This window comes from Muscardinus avellanarius (assembly GCF_963383645.1).
Source record: "Muscardinus avellanarius genome assembly, chromosome: 3".
NCBI classification, from domain to species: domain Eukaryota; kingdom Metazoa; phylum Chordata; class Mammalia; order Rodentia; family Gliridae; genus Muscardinus; species Muscardinus avellanarius.
The window spans coordinates 46,013,516-46,039,167 of NC_137788.1; the positions used below are offsets into that span (position 1 = coordinate 46,013,516).

The window sequence follows — 25,652 nt, forward strand, 5'->3', positions numbered from 1 at the left end:
TTAGCTGGACTTGGCTGCTATGACTGTTTGGTTTGGAGTAGCTGTAGTTGTTTGGAGATGGTCCATCTCTGGTGCATCAAAAAAGTATGCCTGCAGGAAAAGAGACCCATGAGAGAGTCAAAAAACAATGGTCTGGATGAGTGTTGTTCTAGGCTCCTTGCGAACAGTATTTCTGGGCTCTTCTGGCCCCTACACTCCCCTGACCATATTTGTCACCACAATGAACCCAACTATTTATGTCTGACTCGCTCATCTTTTTAAAATTAGCTACCACTTGCTGAGTACTTACTATGTTACATGACTTCATCTTCCTAACAACCCTGTGAGGTTGTAACAATTATCTTCATTTAACAGAAGGAGAAACTGAGGCTCAGAGACACTATCATCCGATCAAGCCCACGTGGCACATGTGTAGTGGAGCCAGGATTCAAAGTGCACGTTGGGAACTAGCACATCAGATAGTTTCTCCTTCAGGACAAAGACTGTCTCTATCTGTCACCAACACCTCACAGCGAGCCTGGCTGTGCACTATGTAAATAATTAGTACTTAACGCACGGATCTATGACAGATTGCTGCTAGACCAGTTAGTTGACTCTCTGGAAAGACCTAAAAAAAATTAGTAGGCATGTGTTGCTTCTTAATTCTTCGGCTGGGAAATGAAAGGCATTGTAAGTGCCTCCACTCACCACCTTCCATTTAACTGTCCCAAATCAGAAGAAGGTGGAGGAGTAGGGACATCAAGGAGGACCTTCCCTCCTATATCTCCAGGTCAGAGAATCCTAACGTTAGCCCAGGAAAATCCAATCCCACCAGCCTTGAACACTGGTTGTTCAAAGGAAATGTGAATCTGGCACTGTACCAAGGACCACTGAATGCTCACGGCTCTCCAATGACATCAGGGTCCTAAGGTGAGAAGTTAAAAACCAAGTCTAGTAAAAACCATCTTTCACTAGCTCTACTCTCTGTCAGCCAGAAGGTGGCACCAACGCAACAGGCTGGAGCTTCCCCAGCAATTTCCTATTCCTCCTTAATTCTTAAGCGGGTTTTTCAAAAAGTTTGCCACGGATGCCTTTTTGAGCAGACTTCCTCTAGTTTGTCACATTCCCAGAGCAATCCTACCACTTGTAAAAGGTAGTCCTCCTCAGGGCCCCATCCTGCAGCTATTTCCAGTCCCCACACATCCCCCTCTCACCGTGGTACTGAGGATGAAGCCCAGAGAGAGTCTAACTACATCCCTGCCCTTTGTATTTTTTATTTTCAAACAGGATCTCCCTAATTTGCTGAGAGTCATGCTAAGTTGCTGAGGCTGGTCTTGAACCTTTGATAGACCTGCAGATCTTTTCTGGGGGAGAAAAAGAATAATCCTGAACTTAAGGGGGAGCAGAGGCCTACTGCCCATGCTCTTCTGGGCTCTCTAGACTTCTAAGGTGAGCACTGTCACCAAGGCAGGGTGCAGGAGCGATGGCTCTGTTTTAGGCCACTGGAGAAAACCATCTTCACCTCTTCAGACAAAATGAGCCTAGAGGCCCAGGTCTACAGCCTGTCCTGCTACTCACTTACCCTGACTCTAGGCAAGTCCTACCACCCACAATGGGTCTCGGTGTTTCACATTTGTAAAACCGATGGATTGAAAAAGATGGTTTCTCTGTCTGTTTCTTGAACAAGCTTTAATTCTCTAATTTGCTGACGCCACAAGTGCTTAATAACCTCTGCTATTATTTTGGGAGTGCCAACTGTGCCCAGGCACATGATCAATAATCAGCTCAGAAATCTATAAAAGGGGCCAGGCCTGGTGACACAAACCTATAATCCCAGTACTTAAAGACTTAGACAGGAAGATCGCAGGTTCAAAGCCAGCCTCAGCAACTTAGCCAGGCTCTCAGCAACTTAGTAAGACCCTGTTTCCAATGAGAAAATAAAATAGGGCTAGGAGTATAGTTCAGAGGCAGAATATTCCTGGTTTTAATCCCCAGCACCACACACACAAAGAAAGAAATCTATAACAGGAATATATATATACATACATATATATATATATATGTATATATATATATATATATTTGTGTGTGTATATATATGTGTGTGCATGTGTGCATGTGTATGTGTGTGTGTGTGTATATATGTATATATACACACACACATATACACTTTTTTCTTTTTTCTTTTTTTGTACTAGGGATTGAACTAAGGGGCCTTCTACCTCTAAGCTACACCACCAATCCTACTGTCTTAGTCTCCCAAGCACTGGGATTACAGGCATGCGCCACCATGCCTGGCTATAACAGAAATTTTTATCCCCATTTTAAAGGTGAAAAGCTAGGGCTCAATGAGATAGTTTCCCAAGGCTACATAACTATGTGTCTGAGCTGGGATTACAAACCAGCCATGTCCACCTCCACAGTCTAGTTTTTCTATTCTTTGGCACAGTCTGTAACCCAGATCTATGCACTGTGGAGGCCTCAGAGATGGATCACAGGCTCTCTAGGTCTAGAGCTGGGGCAGAGGTCACTCCACTATATGCAGGAACCACTTATATATAGGCTTGCACCTATCTAAGCATCCCAGCCACGGACGCACCTTTGGGTGCTTCTTTAGCCTTCCCCACCAGGTGTGTTTGGGTATAAACCTAAGAGATCATTTACATGTGCAATCACCAAGGGGCCCCCAGCAGGTGTGGGGCTGTCACGTGCTTCACTGTGCTAAGCAAAAACACCACTCCGGGTTCCCCAGGGGAGAGGGAGAAAGCCAAGATGTCTGGTTCAGCCGGTGCCCCTAAGCTTAAATGACTCCCCTGCCAATTCCTCTCTGTCCTTCCAATGATAATAATGATGTGTTCTGCTTGCTTGACTTGTCATGTTTTCATGTTGCAGATATCATTAGATCCTTCTAACAGTGAAGATGCTACTACAGCATGCACGATCAGCTCCTTTTCCTAAGTAAAGAGCCGGGAGTGTAGAAAAGGGAAATAACCAAGAGAGCGGTGGTGCTGGGCCTGGGACCCAGGTCTCCTCATCTCTCAGCAGCCAAAAGAGGAAGGAGGCAGCACCTCCAGCAGAGAGAACAAAGTCCAGGACAGTGGCTCTGGTTAAACACCTGCCACAGGAGGAGAAAACCATGCCTTCTCCTCCAAGCGGAGGTCCTACTACCATCAAGTACCTCCCTGCCTCACTGCCCAGTCTACCCTGCTCTGAGACCCTCAAGGGCTGAACAGAGCAGGCCCTTTCTCCTGCCTCCTCTCCCACCACCTTCTCAAGCAGGTATATAATGGGTAAAAAGTCCATGAGACACAGGATGTCACCCTGAGTCACCGCTGTGAAGGGGGAGATGTAAGCCTGAGTCCACATAGGTCACCCTGGTCACGCCCACTGGGCGCTCAGGGGCCATATGCAGCAGGCGGGCCCCGGCAGCTTCTGGACAGGGGCATCTTTTCCTAGCATCCCTCCAGTTGAAAAGCCCTTCAGAGTCCATGCAAGGCTTCCGCGGCCACCTCTCTGCATCTCACCAACACCCAGGAAGATATGGATCCATGTCAGCCGAGGAAACCAAGGATCCGAGGGTTAAGCTGCCTTGGTTCTCAATGCCACGCACCTCCCAGTCCAGGGCTTTTTCTACTACTTCATGATGTTCTCTTGTAGAACATTCTTCAGCAACAAGAGGGGCAGGAAAACCCTAGTTTTAGTGCCATTTACCCATAAGGGAGTAAGAAGCACTGGAGGTAAAAGGTCCTGCCACAGGAACCACATGAGATGGTTCTTAATAATAATGGTAATACTTCCCTGCTCCACTGTCCATCCGTGAGCCTGCCTCTCAGTCCTGACACAGCTGAAAAGGGCAAGGCCAAGCCTTTCGCTTCCTCCTCCTTCTCCACCAGCTTATCAGCCAGGTACACAATAGGGAAAAATTCATGAGAGATGGGAAGATGCCAGTGAGAAGCATCACAGTGAGCAAGCTCATTAAAATGGAAGAGACAAGCCAGGCGTGGTGGCGCACGCTTGTAATCCCTGCGCTTGGGAGGCTGAGACAGGAGGATTGCACAGGTTCAAAGCCAGCTTCAGCTACTTAGTGAGGCTCTCACCAACGTAGTGAGACCCTGTTTCCAAACAAAAATATAAAAATAGGTCTGGGAGTATAGCCCAGAGGTAGAAGGCCTCTGGGTTCCACCCCTAGTACCACCAAAAAAAAAAAAAAAAAGGAAGAGACATCCTTCCTCCACTGACAGAGGGTCCAGGAGGGTCACTGAAGCATTTCACGGGATCTGCCATGCCTCCTTAGGATCACATGAAAGAGACCTAACTTATGGGCATTTTAGGACAAGTTCTATGTTAAATGCTTTCTGTGTATTAATTTGCTTGGTCCTCAGAACAACCCCGTAACAGGAAATATCATACTCATGTAACAGATGAATGAAGATTCAGAGAAACAGAACCATGGCCAAGCTCACAGTCAGTGAGTGACAGAGCTGGCTTTCTACCTGGGCCTGCCTGACTCAAAAGCACATGCTCTTCCTAAAAAGACAACCAGATGCAGGAACTCAGAACTTGCTTTAGATGTGGCCCGCCTTAAAACAACTCCTTCATGAAGTATATAACTTCGTCTAAGCTTTCTACCTATGCATGCTTATAATCCCAGCATTCGGGAGGCAGAGACCGGACGATCATGATTCACGGACAGCCTCAGCTACTTAGCGAGGCTCTTCACAACTCAGTGAGACCCTGTTTCAAAAATAAAAAGACTAAGCCGGGCATGGTGGCGCACGTAATCCCAGCATTTGGCAGGCTGAGACAGGAGGATTGCGGTTCACAGGCAGCCTCAGCTACTTATTGAGGCCCTTTGCAACTCCGTGAGACCCTGTTTTAAAATAAAGAATAAAGCCAGGCGTGGTGGCGCACGCTTGTAATCCCTACGCTTGGGAGGCGGAGACAGGAGGATCGTGCAGGTTCGAAGCCAGCCATGCTGGCTTAAGAGACCCTGTTTCCAAATAAAATAAATAAATAAAAAGTAGGTCTGGGAGTGTAGCCCAGAGGTAGAAGGGCTTCCAGGAACCCCAGTACCACACACAAATAAAAAGAATAAAAAATAGGGCTGGAAGTGTAGCTCAAAGGTAGAATGCCCCTTGGTTCCATCCTCAGTACCACAAAAAAAAAATTAAAAATAAAAAGACTAAAAAATAGGGCTGGGGATGTAGCTCAGAGGTACAATGCCCCTGGGTTCCATCCCCAGTACCGCAAAAAATAAATAAATAAAATATAAAGGAATTCTGAATTTCAAAAATCTTTTTAAGTATGTGCAGGAAACCAGCAAGGCACCCAAAAGTGGAGTCTCCCATCCCTCTGCCCAGCCCTATACAAAAGTATACATTCACCCACATTTCCTCTGGCCAGACACTAAATCTTAACCAGACCACAGAAACTAGGTAAAGCCATATTACGGTCAAATTCTTATAACTTTACCAATCCTTTACCATAATTTTACCAACTTTCCCTCTAGGAAAGTCTAAAATTGTTATTTCATGGAGTTGGGGTTTTTTATTTGTTTGTTTGTTTGGTTGGTATTTGTAATACTGGGGATTGAACTGGGGAGGGAGGGGAGTAAGGTTCTGCCTCTGAACTATACCATCAGCCTTATAGATATATTTTTAAGTTTTGAAACAATATCTCTCTAAATTACACTGCACTGACCTCAAATCTGAAATCTTTTTGTCTCAGCCTCCCAAATACTGGGATTATAGGCTTGTGCCCCTGAGACCAGCTCATGAAGTCAATTTTAAAACAACCGTTGTGTTCTTCCAGTTTAAGGTCTTTTAGCACTTGTATATAAAACATCGCAGGAGAATACAAGAATGAGAACATACCAAGCAGCCCACAGAAAGAAGCATATGAAGCAGCACAATCGTCACAATTGTGGCCAACGCGATGCGCCGATTATCCTCACGGACAGCTGGCCAAAATGTCATTGCCAAGACAGATCCTGAGATGCCCAGGGCAATCATGACCAGAATCCAACGAACAGCTTTCTGCGGGATAATCCACAGTATCTGGAAGAGGAGAAAAAGAGAGTGGGGAAGGGTTCTTTGGAGACATTTCAGAGAGGCATTTGTTCATTCCAGGGGTGTATGTTTATACAGTCCATGAGCCCATTAACAGCTGGGTCCCCACTGCCAGTCTGGTTTTCAGTAAAGGCTGGAGAAGCCCCACCAGCAGACAGACTAGGGTGTATACTTTGGTAACTGAGGGCTCAAGACCTGGCACTTAGCCCTCCAGGCCCTGTTGGTGCTGAATCTTAGATTCAGAGGGGATTATCAGGAGCACAGGAGTGTTGGGCTGGAAATAACAATGCCTGGGCCGAATTTGTGGCTGGATTTTCAACCAAGATCACAGCATCCGCTCCGAGTTGGCTCCATGGTGTGGTACTTACTGCTGTGGGGATATAAATGAAGAGTGAGTAGCCATAGACACACAGGATCTCCAGAAACGAGTAGGAAACAATGTTCATAACTTTGCTGTTTCTCCACATGAGGAAACCCCAGAGGGCAAGAGGAACGAGCCAGGCGTAAGCATAGATGATCGTGGCTGCGATGGACACTGCGGATGACAGGACACCGTTTTCATCTCCGTCATGGATGCCTTTCTTTTTTTTCCCTGGTACTGGGGATTGAACCCAGGAGCATTCTCTCTTTGAGCTATACACCCAGAAACAGGGTCTCGCTAAGTTGCTGAGGGCCTTGCTAAATTCCTTGGCTAGCCTCAAACCTATGCTCCTCCTATCTCACCTTCCAAAGTACTGTGATTACAAGGACGAGCCACAGTACGTTGCTCCACCATGACTTTATAATACACTATCAGAGCGCTGCTGCTGCTGCTGCTGCTGCTGCTGCTGCTGCTGCTGCTGCTGCTGCTTTTTTTTTTTCAGTACTGGGGATGGAACCCAGGGGCACCTCTGAGCCTCACCTCCAGCCCCATTTTTCTTTTATTCTTTATTTTGAAACAGGGTCTCACTGAGTTGCAAAGGGCCTCACTAAGTAGCTGAGGCTGTCCGCAAACCTGATCCTCCTGTCTCAGCCTCCCGAATGCTGGCATTACAAGTGTGCGCCATCATGCCTGGCTTCAGAGCACTTCTGATACTTTACCATCCTTATTTTCTAATGTGTCTGTTTACTTCAATGGACTAGGGATAACATCTTATTGGCCTGTATTTCCTGGGCCTGGCACAGTACCTGACACACAAATGTTTGCTGAACTAATGAATCTTTAGCATTTGTCTTTGTGGTGATGACCAATAGTATCCTATATGGCTTTTGAAGTTCATTTAATAACTTGACAACTAATATTATTAAACAACTGGATTATGCAACTCAAATACTTCAGAAGGCCACACTACAAGTGTTTATATTACATATAAAGAGTATGTCACCGGGCATGGTGGTACACACATGTAATCCTCATATGGGGAGATTTAGACAGGTTTGCAGGTTTGAGGCCAGCCTCAGAAACTCAGTGAGGCCCTCAGTAACTTAGTGAGACCCTGTTTAAAAAAAAAATAGGGATAAGGTATAACTTTGAGGTAAAGTGCCCCTGGATTTAATTCCCAGTACTAAAAAAAAGAGAAAAATGTACACACACACACACACACACACACACACACACACAACATTTCAATAAAATAAAAGCTAACTAACCCCTTGGAAGAATTCATCCTCCTCTCTAGCAAAAGAAGAGCTGACACTGATTTCTTTAGGAAATTTATTAAAATGCCCTGGGTATATATTAACTTGCTCTGCATGGTTTTTGTTGTTGTTGTTGTTGTTTGTGGATTTTTTTGGTGGTACTGGGGTTCCTGGAAACCCTTCTACCTCCGGGCTACACTCCCAGACCTCTTTTATATTTTTTATTTGGAAACAGGGTCTCTTAAGCCAGCATGGCTGGCTTCGAACCAGCACGATCCTCCTGTCTCCGCCTCCCAAGCGCGGGGATTACAAGCGTGCGCCACCACGCCTGGCGCTCTGCATGGTGTTTAGAGATCCTTCTGTCTCTGAGATACAGACTTCCAGCTCACTGATGAATTGCTTGAACTGTTCTCCAGTTTCACTTTCTTCCTTACATAAATAACTGCCTTGGCGACAGAGGTGCGGGTTAGCAGCTCCTCCACAGCTGCTATCTCTGTTTCTGTATCTCTGTACTTCTCCCACAGAGCAGCAGCCCTACAGGAGTTGCTTTCCTTTTTCTGGGGTAGAGGATCTTAAAGCATTGCTAAACCATCACATCAGTCCATCCTACCTGAAAATCAGTAGGAAACTCACTTAATGTGCATCCTGGCAAGAACAAAGGCCCCCTGGCAATGGTAGCCTGATTCCAGTATAAAGCCTGTGATTATCTAAAACACTTAAAGCATCCCAGAGCAGTTTATGCCACATTGGAACTCCCCCATGAGGCCAGAGGTAATTTTGTTAAAATAATGCCTTTTTCATGGATTAGCAAGAGAAGAGGAAGGAAATTCTACTCTGGCTATAGCTATGACAGACCTTCTGGGCATCAAACATTACACTTCAAGCTCTATTAATAGGCAGTGTTGTGATTCCACAACAATCAATGTTGTGCACAAATTCTGTACACAGATGCATGGGTTTTAATCCTATACAAATTCTGGGTGGTGAATTAATCAATGCCTGCCTGTTTCCCTACCCTGCAAAACAGGAATAACGTTACCTTATAAGATCATTAGGAAATTAAATAAGTAAAAATAAGTGAGAACTATTTTGGAACTGGGGATTGAACCTAAGGGCATTCTCCCTCTAAGCTGGATACCCATTCCTTTTCATTTTTAAACAAGACCTCACTAAAGTTGTTGGGGGTCTTACTAAATTGCTAAGGCAGGCCTCAAACTTGTGGTCCTACTGTCTCAGCCTCCTAAGTGTTGGGATTACAGGTGTGCACCACCACACCCAGCTACAAATTATTTTTTGACTTAAAAAACACAACCAAAAAAAAAAAACAGAAAACTCAAGAAACTCAGCACTAAGAAAACAAATAACCCAGCCAGGCGTGATGGCACACGCTTGTAATCCCAGCGCTTGGAGGACTGAGACAGGATTGCACAGGTTTGAAGCCAGCCTCAGCTATTTAGTGAGGCTCTCAGTAATTTAGTGAGACCCTGTTTCCAAATAAAGTATAAAACAGATCTGGGAGTATAGCCCAGAGGTAGAAAAGCCCCTGGGTTCCACTCCCAGTACCACAAAAATAAATAAATAAATAAATAACCCAATCAAAAAAATGGGCAAGTAGCCGGGCATGGTGCCACACACTTGTAATCCCCACGCTTGGGAGGCGGAGACAGGAGAATGGCGCAGGTTCAAAGCCAGCCTTGCTGGCTTAAGAGACCCTGTTTCCAAATAAAATATAAAATAGGTCTTGGAGTGTAGCCCAGAGGTAGAAGAGTTCCATCCCCAGTACCACCCAAAAAAAAAGGGCAAGTGAACTAAATAAACACTTCAGGAAAGAAGAAATTCAAATGGCCAATAAATGCATGAAAAAATGCTAACCATCATTAGCAATCAGAGAGACACATATCAAAACTACCCTGAGATTTCACCTAACTCCAACTAGAAAGGCAATCATTCGAAATACAAACAACAGATGCTGGTGAGGATGTGGAGAAGTGGGAACTCTAATACTTTGTTGGTGGGATTGCAAATTAGTGCAACCACTTTGGAAAACAGTATGGAGGATCCTCAGAAGAATGAGAATGAACGCTGGGCGTGGTGGCGCACGTTTGTAATCTCAGTGCTTGGGAGGCGGAGACAGGAGGACTGGGCAGGACCCTGTTTCCAAATTTTAAAAAATATATAAGATAGGTCTGGTAGTGTAGCCCAGAAGTAGAAGGGCTTCCAGGAACCCCAGTACCACCAAAAAATAAAAATTAAAGAAATAAAAAAATGGGAACAAACTTCCCATTTGATCCAGCAATACCACTTCTGGGTATCTACCCAAAAGAATGGAAACCAAAATATCAAACTAATGCATGTGTATCTATGTTCACAGCTGCTCAATTCATCATTGCCAAACTATGGAACCAAGTCAAGATGTCCATCAACAGATGAATGGATTATAAAACTATGAAATATATACACAATGGAATTTTACTCAGCCATAAAGAAAAACACAATTATGTCATTTACAGAGAAATGGATGGAACTGGAGGACATTATGCTAAGTGAGATTGGTCAGCCACAAAAAAATAAAAAATTGATGCTCCCCCTAATATGTGAAAACTAGGGAGAAAATAGGTCATAGGAGGAACTTAGATGAAAAAGGAGATTATATAGATGAGTAAATAAGGCGACCTAACTGAGGGAATGGTAGGGGGTAAGAGGAAAATTCTCTAATGCACATGATGTTCTTTAACAAACATATCAGCCGGGTGTGGTGGCGCACGCTTGTAATCCCAGCATTCGGGAGGCTGAAACCTGGAGGATCGCGGTTCGCGGACAGCCTCAGCTCCTCAGTGAGGCCCTCTGCAACTCAGTGAGACCTAGTTTCAAAATAAAGAATAAAAACTAGGGCAGGGGGTGTAGCTCGGAGGTCGAATGCCCCTGGGTTCTATCCCCAGACCCGCAAAAAAAAAAAAAAAAAAAAAAAAAAAAAAACATATCATATCAATGTCAATCACTATGCCAAACAAGAGAAGGAGAGAGGAGGAGAGAATGGGGTGAGAACTGGGTAAGGGCTAATTGGGTGATGTGTGCATGTATATCTCCACCATCTTTTACCCCATTAAGATGTATGACAACAATGCACCAATAAAAAATTTTTAAAAATTTTTAAAATAAATAAATAAACAAAACAAAGCTGTACTTAAGTGTGCCACTGAACTATACACACTTAAAATGGCAAGTTTTATGTTACACACATTTTACCACAGTTAAAAAAAAAAGTGAGCCAGGCATGGTGGCGCACGCTTGTAATCCCTGCACTTGGGAGGCGGAGACAGGAGGATCTCGCAGTTTCAAAGCCAGCCGCTCTGGCTTAGGAGACCCTGTTTCCAAATAAAAATATATAAAAAATAGGTCTGGGAGTGTAGCCCGGAGGTAGAAGGGCTTCCAGGAACCCCAGTACCACCAAAAAAAAAAAAAAGTGCTGTGGATTTATATAGACGAGCAGTAAACTCTGAGACAAAAAGTTTAAATCCTAAAACAGAGAATGCAAAGGCTGCAGCCCCTAGACATTGGGCCCACAAGCTCAGGGGGTGAAAGGACTCATAGGTTAAAACTGACAGCATTCTAAATGAGTACAGCTGTTCACAAACCTTTTCGGAATTCGGGCACATAATGGTATGTCTTCTCTCCCAGATGGATTAAGAAATTGGAAAGATTCCCACTAATTGCGATGGCAAAGACCAATGTGGCACATATCCAAAAGGGACCTGAAAAAGCAACCACAAAATTCAGAAACAGGAAAATGAAGCACCTGCCTTTACACTCTTACAGAATAACTTATCTTCCTCCCATTCGTACAAGCAAGGGAAGATGAATTTTAGATGCAATCAACACTTACTTAATGGGAATTTCTATTAAAAGGTCAAAATACAACTCAGTAATTAGCTGCTTTAAAGACTAAGGGGATTGGGATGCAAAGGCCAAAACACCTTTCACAATTGAATAAATAAAGACATTGATTTGTGTTTAGGTTCCTTTATTGGAAGATCAAAAAATTCAGACATTTTGTTAAGCCTTCTATCAGAATACAAGAAGCAGTGATTACTTCTCTTATCTAAGTGTCAAATGTTAATGCCAGAGCAAAATGAGTTAAATCAGACATGTCCTCTGTAGTATAAATGAAGATCAGGGCAAGCAGAACGCTTCAGAGAAGAGTTAATCTAATCAACCGGATCATCATGGCTGTGTTTGAGAGTATATGAATGTTGAAGGGCACATAATGAAAAAGTAATATAGACACAGTTCCATGTTCAAAAGGTATCAAAAGGAATACAGAGAAAAGTAAGCTTCCCTCTCTCTCAGTGCCCTAGCTCTGCACTTCAAGAAATTACCACGATAAGCCATTCCTGCTAGAAACTATTGTGCACATAAAAGCAAATGTGAAGCCAGGTGGGGTGGGGCACACTTGCAATCCCAGTACTGGGGAGGCTGAGACAGGAGGATTCCAGGTTCACAGCCAGCCTCAGCTACTTGGGGAGGTACTCTGCAACTTAGTGAGACCCTGTTTCAAAATTAAAAAAAAAAATATATATATATATATATGGCTAGGGGTATAGCTTGGAGGTAGAATGTCCCTGGGTTCAGCCCCAGTACTGCAAAAATTAAAAAAAGCAAATGTGAGCCAGGCATGGCGGTGCACACCTATAATCCAAGGACTTGGGAGGCTGAGACATCAGGATCCCACATTGAGGCCAGCCTCAGCAACTTAGCAAGGCCCTCTGCAACATAGTGAGACCCTGTTTCAAATAAAAAATAAATAAAATAGGGCTGGAGGTGTAGCTTAGAAGTAGAATACCCCTGGGTTCAATCCATAATACTGCAAAAAAAAAAAAAAAAGTCAAATGCATGTGTGTGGTGGGGTATGGCTTAGAGGTAGAATGCCTCTGGGTTCAATCCCCTTTAAAACACACCACACACACACACACACACACACACACACACACACACACACACTTCTAGCCCACACATACATTTCATGTCCTGTCCCTTTGCTTTTAATTTTCACCTTTGCATTTTTAACTATCAAACTATACTTCTGCTTATTTTCTTTGTTTATTGTTAAACTCAGTAGATTTTAAACTGCTGAAGGAAGGGGGATTTGTCCATTTTAGTCACTGCCGTATCTCTAGTGCCTAGAATAATAAATATTCAGTATTTATTGAATTAACTGAGTGATTAAATGATGACAGACCAACCTGTATGTGTTTCCTAAATGTATGGGCATAAATGTCTTGCTTTCATTTTTATTTCCCGGATTGCAGGTGAGGCTGTGTTAGTCAGCTTTTTGTCACTGAGACAAACACAATATAGAGATTTATTTTGGCTGATGGCTTTAGAGGCTTCAGTCCAAGGTCACCTGGCTCCAAGGCAGAACATCACGGCAGGGCGCGGTGGAGGGAAGCTGCTGGTTCAGGGCACCCAGGGAGACAGAGAGACAGGAAGAGACCAGGGACAAGACAAAGCAACCCAGGGCAGGCCCCAGACCTACTCCCTCCCGCCATGCGCCGCCCAGCTTCCACCACCTCAGGGTCCACTCAGCTCCCTGTGGCCTGCTCCCCTGATGAGGTCAGAGGGCCTCATGGGCCAGTCACTGCCCAAAGCCCTCTCTAGAAACACTGCTGCCCTGGAGACTCAGTCTTCACCACGGGAGCCTCTGGAGACATCCCAGGCCCAAACCACAACAGGGCCAAAATACCTTTTTATGTTTTTATTGACCATTTGGGTTTCTTCTGTGAACTGCCCGTTTTCCTTTTTTTTTTTTTTTTTTTTTTGCTTAATTCTTATAATTTGTAGTTCTACATATAGTCTTGCTTCTCTCTCTTTTTTTTTTTTTTTTTTTTTTGTCCTAGGCACTGCAAATATTTCTTCCGTGTGGATTTTTTTTTTACAGTTTTTATATAAGATGTTTTCTTTCTTTTTCTTTCTATTTTATTGTGTGTGTGTGTGTGTGTGTGTGTGTGTGTGTGTGCGCGCGCGCGTGTGGTCCTGGGGATGGAACCCAAGGGCCTTCTACCTCTGGGCTATATCTCTGACCTATTATATATATATAAACACACACACACATACATATATATGTAATATATATACATAATATATATATTGTTTTTTGCAGGTCTGGAGATGGAACCCAGGATATTCGACCTCCGAGCTACACCCCATGCCCTATTTGTATTCTTTATTTTGAAACCAGGTCTCACTGAGTTGCAGAGGGCCTCACTAAGTAACTGAGGCTGTCCGTGAACAACGATCCTCCAGTCTCAGCCTCCCGAATGCTGGGATTACAAGCATGTGCCACCACGCCCAGCTCTATATTTTATTTGCAAACAGGTCTCACTAAGTTGCTAAGAACCTCACTAAGTAGCTGAGGCTGGTTTCTAACTGGTACGATTCTCTTGTCTCAGTCTCCCAAGTACTGGGATTACAAGCATGCACCACTACACCTGGTGAGATGTTTTCTATATAAAGGTTTCACTTTAAGTTAAAGTGTAGTTAATTAGTCAACTTTTCCCTTAGATTCTGCATCTGGGCACATCTTCTGTCATCTTTTTCCTGACCATGTTCCTCCAACCCATCCCCAAGGCCCAGTCCTGTAAGACACCTTAACTTTATTTTGTTTTGTGTGTGTGTGTGTGTGTGTGTGTGTGTGTTTTACTGGGAATAGAACCCAGGGGCATTCTACCTCCAAGCTATGCCCCCAGCCCTATTTTTTTTCTTTATTTTGAAAGAAGGTCTCACTAAGTTGCAGAGGGCCTCACTAAGTAGCTATCTGTGAACTGCAATCCTCTTGTCTCAGCCTCCCAAGTACCCAGATTACAATCACCACACCTGGCTTTTGTGGGGTGGGGGGGAGTGCTGGGGATTGAATTCAGGGGCATTCTACCTCTGAGCTATGCCCCAGCCCTATTTAATTTTATTTTAGAACAGGGTCTCACTAGGTTGATGAAAATCTCACTGTTTGCTAAGGCTGGCTGGGAATCTGTGATCCTCCTGTCTCAGGTCCAGCCCTTTATTAATTTTTAATCACAACTATAATCTCAAAGAACCAAACTTTGGGTCCAGATCCAGGCCTTGTCATGAAAGGCAGCAGAGCACAGTAATAAAGACTATGGACCCTGAGTATAGCACTGTGGGACACATGCGTGTAATGTCAGTACTTGGGAGGCTGAGATAGGAGGACTGCAGGTTCAGTCAGCCTCGGCAACTTAGGCCCTCTGAAACTTAGTGACACCCTGTCTCAAAATAAAAAATAAAATAGGGCTGGGGGTGTAGCTCAGAGGTAGAATGCCCCTGGGTTCAATCTCCAGTACCACCAAAAATAAAAAATAAAAATTGAGCTCTGCAACTTACTAGCTGCAGCATCTTGAGCCAATTGCTGGGTCTCAGTGTGACTCGGTGTCCTTATCTATAAAATAGCACCTGACTCACATAAGGTTGGGGTTATTATGAGGATTAGTGAGTTGACACATGCTACACCCTAATAACAGTGTCTGGCATGTACAGTAACAAGCACCCTACAAGTATCTGCTATTACTGTCCTTATCGCTAACTTTGTGACTAAGGATAAGTTACCTTCTCTAAGCCTCAGTTTTCTCTTTTATAAGATAAAGCTAGCAGCCACACGTGGCGGCACATGCCTGTAATTCCAGCACTTGCGAGGCTGAGACAGGAGAACCACGGGTTCATGACCAGCCTCGGCAGTGTAGCAACACTCTCAGCAACCTAGCAAGATCTTGTTTCAAAACAAAAAATAAACATGTCTGGGTGGGGGGAGCTTGAAGGTAGAATGCCCCTGGATTCAAGACCCAGTACCACAGGAAAAAAGAAAGAGAGAGAGAAAAGGCTACCTTGAAGCAAAAGAAGTAAACACTGTAAAGCAGAGCACTGTGCTCTTCTCCCTGGCCCCACGCCTCTAAGGTGCTTGGCGGATGTCGGCTCTCTTGGTTTGTCCCCATGGCCCCGCCTTTAAATCCCCAGACGCTCGCACAAGGCCGCGCACAAAGCAGGTGCTCGGAAATCGTTGAAGAGCTCCAAGCCCTGTGGCACTGGAGATGTGGGCTCCTGAGACCCAGAGCTGCCCCTCGAGAAGTTCTCAGGCTGGAAGTAAAAGGCGTGAGACAACTAGGAAGAGAAATGGCCTCGAAGACCCTGGAAAGAAAGGCACGAACCAGTGCAACAATGGTTTCCACCATTTCTCCATGGGAATCACACAGAGAAACTTCTGTCATGGGGAGCCACCCAACCTCCATGACAGAACTTCCACTTTTCTTGGTTTTACATGCTGGGTGTTCCTACCACTTGATGAAAAGGGTCTCGGCCTTAGTTTCTTCACATCTAAAATAGAGATAATAAGTCGGGCGTGGTGGCGCACACGCTTGGGAGGCTGAGACAAGATGATGGCACAGGTTTAAAGCCAGCCTCAGCTACTTAGTGAGGCTCTCAGCAACTTAGTGAGACCCTGTTTCCAAATACAATATAAAAAATAGGTCTGGGAGTATAGCCCGGAGGTAGAAAGCCTCTGGGTTCCACTCCCAGTACCACCAAAAATAAATAAATTAATTAATTAAAATAGAGATAATAGTACTTAATACACATATTGTAAGAATTAAAGAATGTGTGTTATGATTGGCACACTGTAGATTCTCACAATTTCCTTTAAATATTATAATCAACATATATAAGTGCTTTGCTACTTATCATTTAAGATTGAGAATATATATATATATATATATATATATATATACACATATACACATACATATATGTATATTTGGGGGCTACTGGGATAGTGGAAATTGAACCCATTCTACCTCCAAGCTAAACTCCAGCCTCCCTTTTTATTTCTTCTTTGAAACAGAGTTTTGCCAAATTGCTAAGGGTCTTGTTAAGTTGCTGAAGCTGGCTGGCCTCAACCTGTCATCTTCCTCTTCCTAAGTACTTGGATTACAGGTATGTGCTAACACACCTGTCTTATTTTTTTATTTTTTTATTTTTTTGTGGTACTAGGGATTGAACCCAGGGGCATTCTACCTCTGAACTACACCTCCAGCCCTAGTTTTTATTCTTTATTTCGAAACAGGGTCTCACTAATTGCAGGGAGCCTCACTAAGTAGCTAAGGCTGGCCACAAACCTGAGATTCTTCCGTCTCGGCCTCCCAAGTACTGGGATTATAAGTGTGTGGCTGAGACCCTGTTTTAAAATAAATTTTAAAAAAAGAGGCATGTTGAGGTATTAATGGACCTCACTGACTGTCAGCATCCTTATTTGAAAAGTAGGGGTACTTTGCAAGGGGTATTGGCAAGACTGAAATACAACCACACACACACACACACACACACACACACACACACACACGTCTCTGGTCTAGCAACTGTTGGCTGCCTTCTCTCCTCAATCACAGAAGTCCACTGTTGTGGGGCCCTTTCCTCAGGAGCTCTGGGTGGACCTCTGAATCTTTTTCAGACAGCAGGAGTCAGGATTGACAGCTATCCCTGGGATATCCATTATCTCAGACTTCAATGCTGGTGGCCAGATTCCCAGTGAGGCCAGCTCACCTGAGAGCAGAGACGGTACTCAGCATGTCAGTGGGAAAGTGTGAAAATAGCTTCTCCACACTCACCCCATGACCACCAGACCCTCCACCAGTTAAAATCTACAGGCTCCTCTTAGACAGTGATTTATTCTGTCCCACGCCTGCAATGTCATCTCAAAACTTCTGAAGGCCACACTAAGATTTGCAATTGTGGCATTAATATAACATGGAATTGCATTCCCCTAAATTGTTTACATGGCTGCTATTGAATCTCAGAAGAGTCAAATAAAACACTGTATACCCCACAAATAGCAGAAAGTCTCCACCCTTCTAATCAACTCACACATTTACCCAAGTTTAACTGGATATGGTAAAGAATCAGAATGGCGCCACACATACCATAGAGATCTGGATTGCTGCGGATGTATAACCTCACAAAGTTTTTTCCAGGTATTGGCAAAAGAGACCCTTTTATTCTGTCAAAGACCTGAAAAGTAACATAGCAGTAATTCTACTAAAGATTGTTTTTAGAAGTTAACTAAATTCAACTACTACAAAACTGGAATTCAGCCAGTTGAGCTTTTCTAATAACATTTCCACATGCTAGTAACTATTTTGCAAGCCCACTTCTAACACAGAGAGGCTTTCACATGATTTGACTATTTAATTGCAGAAAAAAGGAAGGGGGAAACTGGCTTGCAAACCTGGTAAGTGTCCACGTCAAAGAATGTTTGATAGTATTCAAATGTCCAGAAGGGAGAGCTTTTCTTCTGTCCAGCAAGTAACTGTCAGAGGTAAAATAAGACAGAATGAACACAGAAGCAATTTCCTAATTTAGCTGTACAGAAAAGGATGGCGCTGACCTAAGAGACCAGGCTTTTCAGCGGCAGTGACCAACTCCACAATGTCAATGACCCACTTCCAGCCTGACAGAGAATTAAGCGTCAGCTCTGAAATCACACCAAAAGGTTTTAAATCTGCCCCTCACTGGGGAGCTTTGTGTATCTATAAAGTATGGCTACGGCTAACAAGATCTACCACATAGGTGACTAGGGAGGATTAGATTCAATAGTATATAGAATATGTACCATGTATAATAACACACACACACATACACACAAGCATGCAGGCACAGAGAAAGTAGTGTAAATATCTTTTCCTTCTCCACCCCTGCAAGATCCTTACTATGATTGCTACCTGAATTCTTAAAAATCTGACATACTGATTCACTCGAAAGTACTAAAAATATTACTGCTCTGACAAAAACAAAAATTCCAATTTAGAGGAGGGCCATACCTATCCCCACAGCACACCTCTCTGATGGCAGATGCAAGACCAGAGCTAGGAACTGTCACTGCCACCTTTGGATACCTACACAGGATTCACACAGCAGAAGGTCCAGGGAGACCTGAGCATCTCTGCAGGACAAGAAGACCCACTGTCCACAGGCTAGGCAAAGAACTGCCACAAAGATATCAGCAACCTCCTCCCAGTTCACAGACAAAATGGATAAAGAAAACAAAATTTTTTTTCACTTTTTTGAATGAGATTTTACATTTAAACTGGTTGACTTTGAGTAAGCCAGGCATGGTGGCGTATGCTTCTAATCCCAGCATTTGGGAGGCTGAGACCGCAGGATCACGGTTTGCAGACAGCCTCAGCTACTTAGTGAGGCCCTCCACAACTTAGTGAGACCCTGTTTCAAAATAAAGATAAAAAATTGGGCAGGTGGTATAGCTCAGAGGTCGACTGCCCCTGGGTTCCATCCCCAGACAGACAGACACACACACACACACACTAATAATAATAATAATAATAATAATAATAATAATAAATTGGTTGACTTTGAATAAAGCAGATTGCCCTTGATAATGTAGATGGGCCTCAGCCAATCAGCATAAGGCCTGCACAGAACAAAAAGCCAACCCCACCCCACCTATCCCCAACTCAACCCTATCCTAGTAAGAAGGAATTCCCAGCCTGGCATGGTGGTACATGCCTGTAATCCCTATACTTGGGAGGCTGAGACAAAAGGATAAGAGGTTCTAAGCCAGCCTCAGCAACTTAGTGAGGCCCTCAAAAATTCAGAGACCCTGTTTCAAAATGAAAAATAAGATATGGCTGGGGGTTAGCTTCGAAGTAGAATGCCCCTAGGTTCAATCCTCATTCAGTTTCTCCTTCTTTCTTTCTCTCTCTCTCTCTCTCTCTCTCTCTCTCTCTCTCTCTCTCTCTCACACACACACACACACACACACACACACACACACACAATTATCTAGCATATAACATTTGTGGGGCATTCTACCTCTGAGCTACACTCCTAATTTTTTCCTTCCTTCCTTCCTTCCTTCCTTCCTTCCTTCCTTCCTTTTTTTCTGTACCAGGGATGGAATCCAGGGGCATTCTACCTCCAAGCTACACCTCCAGTCTTTTTCTATTTGAGACAGAGGCAACTCACTGAGTTGTGAAGGGCCTCACTAAGTAGCTGAGGCTGTTGGTGAACCACAATCCTCCTGTCTCAGCCTCCCAGATGCTGGGATTATAAGCGTGTGTCACTATGCTTGGCTTAGCAGGTAACCTTTGAACTATTAACTCCTTCCTGCTGGCATCCCTCATCAGATTTTGGAGTCACCAAACCTCTATGATCAAATAAACCAATTCCTTGGCCAGGCGTGGTGGTACATGAATGTAATCCCAATACTTGGGAGGCTGAGACAAAAGGATAAGAGGTTCTAAGCCAGCCTCAGCAACTTAGTGAGGCCCTCAAAAATTCAGAGACCCTGTTTCAAAATGAAAAATAAGATATGGCTGGGGGTTAGCTTCGAAGTAGAATGCCCCTAGGTTCAATCCTCATTCAGTTTCTCTTTCTTTCTCTCTCCCTCTCTCTCTCTCTCTCTCTCTCTCTCTCACACACACACACACACACACACACACACACACACACACACACAATTATCTAGCATATAACATTTGTGGGGCATTCTACCTCTGAGCTACACTCCTAATTTTTTCCTTCCTTCCTTCCTTCCTTCCTTCCTTCCTTCCTTCCTTCCTTCCTTCCTTCCTTTTTTTCTGTACCAGGGATGGAATCCAGGGGCATTCTACCTCCAAGCTACACCTCCAGTCTTTTTCTATTTGAGACAGAGGCAACTCACTGAGTTGTGAAGGGCCTCACTAAGTAGCTGAGGCTGTTGGTGAACCACAATCCTCCTGTCTCAGCCTCCCAGATGCTGGGATTATAAGCGTGTGTCACTATGCTTGGCTTAGCAGGTAACCTTTGAACTATTAACTCCTTCCTGCTGGCATCCCTCATCAGATTTTGGAGTCACCAAACCTCTATGATCAAATAAACCAATTCCTTGGCCAGGCGTGGTGGTACATGAATGTAATCCCAATACTTGGGAGGCTGAGATAGGAGGATCGCAGGTTCGCCGTCAGCCTCAGATACTTAGTGAGGCCCTCTGCAACTCAGTGAGATCTTGTTTCAAAATAAAGAATAAAAACTGGGGCTGGGGATGTAGATCTTTTATTTAATTTCTCTCCCTTGTTCTGCATCACCTTGGATTCCAGGAACCACAAACATAATCATCTGGTGAAGAGTCCCAGCTAGCTCAGACTACAGCAACTTTCTTATCTCAGACCAGGCCCCACTGGACCAACCCTGTGATAATGATCGGCCAGACCACACCTGATCAGGATCACCTGCTTTGGCATCTATCCAAAGCCTGCAGCTATGCAAATCCCCAACCCTGGCCCTCAATCCCCTTTCTACAAAACCTCACAGTCATGGTAAGCCTCTTGAAGGTAGGGCTAAGGTCATGGGTCCCCTGGTCTTCCCAATGTAGCTACACTGATTAAAGCTTCTTTCATGCTTTACACCATTACCTTTTCTGTTTTGTTTTGGGGGGGCCAGTGGCTGGACCTGATTTGTTAGACCCCCAGAGCCAGGCCTCTAGCCTAAGGCTCCAGGTACAGCCTATCTATGTAACCTCATCTCTTGCCTTCACTTATATTTGGTTCCCAATGTAGGTAAAAACAGGATATTCCTACCTGCACCTCCTGCTCACACCTGTGACTTTACTGACCATTCCCTTTGCCTACGTCACCCTGGCCCACCTTCTTCCCCTGGCAGCCTGGTTCTCTTTCATCAGATGTTTCAAGTGTCACTGTCTCCTGGAAGCCTTCCCTGACCCTAACCAGCTCTCTCAGGTCCTACCGCCTGAGCATTCCCTCCACCAGTGCTTCCAGGAGATGATAGAGGTCTGTTTATGCTGGGCATCTGTAATCCCAGTACCTGGAAGGCTGAGACAGGAAAATCACAGGTTCAAGGCCAGTCTCAGCAAATTAGAAAGGCTCTCGGCACTGGGTGCAGTGGCGCACACTTGTAATCCCAGCCTTTGGAAGGCTGAGACAGAAGGATCGCAAGTTCACAGCCAGCTTAAGGAACTTAGTAAGGCCCCAGGAAACCTAGTGAAACCCTGTTTCAAAATAAAGAATAAAAAACTAGGGCTGGAGGTGTATCTCAGAGGTAGAATGCCCCTGGGTTCAACCCCTAATACTGCAAAAAATAAAAAAAAAAAAAAAGAAAAGAAAAAGGCTCTCTAAGTAACTTAGTAAAACCCTATATCCATATACAAATAAAACAGTGCTGAGGTATAGCTCAAAGGTAGAATGCCCCCTGAAGTCAGTCCCCAGCACCACACAGGCGCACACACAAAGGTCTGTTTCCCTGTTTCCCCCACCAAGACAGAGGCCACGTGTCATTTACCTTTGAGTCACCACTGCCTAGCACTGTACCTGACACAGAATGGATAGAGAATAAATGAACAAGCTTTAAAAAAAATTAAAGAAAAAAAATTCAAAGGTAAATCAAACCTCAGTTTTGTCAGAGTCATCGTTTCCCAGTAACTCGTCATCCTCTTCTCTCCCTGAGCTTCTTGGGGTTCCTGGTTGGTGTTTGGGGGTTTCTCCAGGATCCTCGATGCTTACAGTGGTGGTATCTGGGTTTGCTGCTAGAGAAGTGGCTGCATCACCAAATTCTGAAATCAAGAAAAGCACAGAAGCCTAGAGACCTTGGCCACACAAGAGGTGCTATGCGTCCCATTAGAGACACTGTCAGAACCTCAGCTCTACTGTGGACCCGATCTGACACAGACAGCAACAGGCTTAGAAAACCCCTAGAAAGCCATCTGACATAGAAAAATGATTACAAAGACAACGGAATTTAGAGTCAGGCCTGGATTTTATTCCTGGATCAGCTACTTACTAACTACATGAGCCCAAGTAAATAACCCCTCTAACCCTCAGTGTTCCCACCCATATCATAGAGAGTACTTATTTATATATTCATTTTTGTGGGTCTGGAGATGAAACTCAGTGGCATTCGACCTCCGAGCTACATCCCCTGCCCTATTTTTTTTTTTTTTAATTCTTTATTTTGAAACAGGGTCGCGCTAAGTTGCAGAGGGCCTCACTAAGAAGCTGAGGCTGTCCGCAAACCACGATCCTCTGGTCTCAGCCTCCTGAATGCTGGGATTACAAGCGTGCACCACCACGCCCGGCAGGACATATTTATTTTAAAGAATCCGGGGAGAGCTAGGAATATTGCCTAAGTAAAGTCTTTAGCAAGGTGCCTGGCCTAGTCTAGACCTTTTTTCTTTTATTCAAGTTCAAAACATCTTAATGGAAGTTATTTTTTCCAATAAGTCCTATGTAATTACTATAGAAAATGTGAAGAAAGTTGGAGCCCGGTGTGGTGGCGCATGATTGTAATCCCAGTACTTGGGAGTCTGAGACAGGAGGATCATACTTTGAGGTCACCCTTGGCAACTCAGTGAGACTATTTCAAATAAGAAATAAAATTGGATTAGGGGTATAAGTTAGAGGTAGAATGCTTCTGGTTTTTTGTTTGTTTGTTTGCTTTGTTTTTTTGTACTGGGGATGGAACCCAGGGGCATTCTACCTCCAAGCTACACCCCTAGCCCTATTGTATTTATTTATTTATTTATTTCGTGGTACTGAGGGTGGAACCCATGGGCTTTTCTACCTCCAGGCTATACTCCCGGATCTATTTTATACTTTATTTGGAAACAGGATCTCACTAAGTTGCTGAGAGCTTCCCTCTATAGCTCAGGCAGGCTTCGAACCTGTGCGATCCTCCTATCTTAGCCTCCCAACCCCGGGGATTACAAGTGTGCGCCACCACGCCTGGCTTAACACACATATTTAAAAAGCAGCAGTTTACCAGAGGAAGGGCTTACAGAGTGAAGCTGTAGAAGAACAAAGGCCAAGAGGCCCAAAGGAAGGTGGTAACTCCTCTAGTTGAAGAGATCTAGAAAGGCTTCTTGGAGAAAATGCAATGTGTGAAGACTGGCCAAAGATGTTGGGGCCAGCTTTGAACGCTTCCTCTAACACTACCATTCTTCCTCAGGGAAGCCTTCTATAACTTCCACAGCAGCTGTCGGGGTTTTTTTTGTTGTTGTCGTTGTTTTGTGAAACTAAGGATTCAACTCAGGAGCATTCTACCTCTGAGCTATACTCCCAGCCCTATTTTATTTTTTATTTGGAAAAAGGGTCTCACTAAGTTGCTGAGGCTGGCCACAAACCTTCGATCTTCCTGTTTCAGTCTCTCAAGTACTGGGGTTACAAGCGTGCGCCCTTACTCTTTTCCGAGGACCAAAGCCCTTAACAGTTTGTAGAACTCCCCTTGAGTTGTTCATTGCCTCTTGTCAAGCTTCATCTCCCCCCACTCAGACCCCCACCCTATCTGTGATCTGGACACAGGGCCTATTTTCAATCAATCCAGAAAAAAAGACCTAAACAAACTTCCTCCGTCCTCGGGAAACTTGCACCTGCTGTTCTCCACTGAACTCTCTTACAGTGTATTCCTAGACGACAGGGCCAAGGGAAGCCTAATAAAGCCAGATCCGAAGGGAGCAAGGGAGCAAGCTATGTGGCTATCTGCAGGAAGAACGTTTCAGACAGAAAGGTGGCACAAAAGCCCTAAGCTGTGTAAGAGGGACAGTGGCAAGACCTGTGTGGCCGGGCGACAGAGAAAGGACAGAGCAGCAGGAGATAAAATCAGAGGCAGGGGAAGGCTGGATCATGTGGGGCCTCCGAAGTCACAGGAACAACTCTGGCTTTCGCTCCTAGTGAGATGGGAGCTCCTGGAAGGTTTTGAAGGAATAACATGATCTAATTTAATTTTGTAAGAGCTACTGTGGGGCTGAGACTGTTGCTCAGTGGTAAAGTGGTTGCCTAGCATGAGCAAGGTCCCAGCACTGCAGGAGGCAGGGGAAATTACTGTAGCTGCAAAGTACAGTCTGTAGTGGAGAAAGGAAGGAAGCAAGAAATCAGAAGAAAAATAAGGGCTCTAATTCAGACAGAAGAAGATAATGGCGTTGAACATGGTGGCAGTAGAGATGGAGGTGGTAAGAAGTACACAGATGCTAGATGTATTAAAGAGATAGTATTTGCCAAAGAGGGGGATGTCTCTTTAGACATCCTATCTCCTCCTTAGGACAGCAGAGTTTGTGACATTCTGCCTAGGTTCAAATCCTGGCTTTGGAACTTATTGTGGGACCTTCAGGCAAATTACTTGATTTACTCAGTTTCCTCATTGGACAAACAGGGTGAATAAAATAATTATTTTATAAACTTGGCATAAGGATTAAGCAAGTTATTTGCATAAACAATTTAAATAGTAGCCAGGCGTGGAGGCACACATTTGTAGTCCCAGTACTTGGGAGGCTGAGACAGAAGGATCACAGGCTCACAGTCAGCCTCAGGAACTTAGTGATGCCCTCCACAACTCAGTGAGACCCTGTTTCAAAATAAAAATAACATAGGGCCAGAGTGTAGCTCAGAGGTAGAATGCCTGGGTTCAGCTCCCAGCACCAAAAAAAAAAAAAAAGTGAAGCCAGGCGTGGTGGCGCACGCTTGTAATCCCAGCATTTGGGAGGCTGAGACAGGAGGATTGCGGTTCGCGGACAGCCTCAGCTATTTAGTGATGCCCTATGCAACTTAGTGAGACCCTGTTTCAAAATAAAGAATAAAAAATAGGGCAGAGGATGTAGCTTAGAGGTCAAATGCCCCTGGGTTCCATCCCCAGACCCTCAAAAAAAAAAAGTAAGTGCTATACAAGTATTTATAAAAGAGCAGTAGTACCAAATTTATGATACCTGTTGCCAACCGAAAGGGTCATATGACAAAAAAGAACAGCTAGTGAAACAACAGGAAAAACCTGGGTGTGGCCAACTGTGTCTTTCAAGATGTTTGAAATAATACTCTTAAATGTACAAGCCAATACAGCAATGAAAATTCACTGTTGTGACCGCGGAGATAGCGACCATAAACGCAAAGGCAGGCTCCCAACTGCTGTACCTTCAAACTGCAAGTCATCCGCAGCCGCCAT

At 44.4% G+C, this 25,652-nt stretch overlaps 1 protein-coding gene across 2 annotated transcripts; it reads right to left on the reverse strand.

Annotated features, from left to right (window-relative positions):
* On the reverse strand, window positions 1-25,652 carry YIPF1 (Yip1 domain family member 1; the record flags this gene model as incomplete). 2 transcript variants are annotated; one of them, XM_080693118.1, is made up of 8 exons in its annotated part: window positions 1-90; window positions 5,853-6,035; window positions 6,416-6,582; window positions 11,300-11,416; window positions 17,639-17,726; window positions 17,944-18,024; window positions 22,115-22,278; window positions 25,622-25,652. In XM_080693118.1, 8 exons carry the CDS (start codon window positions 25,650-25,652, stop codon window positions 1-3), a joined length of 921 nt encoding a protein of 306 aa, XP_080549244.1. The 2 variants fall into 2 exon arrangements, with proteins under 2 accessions (XP_080549244.1, XP_080549245.1); XM_080693119.1 differs by lacking the exon at window positions 17,944-18,024.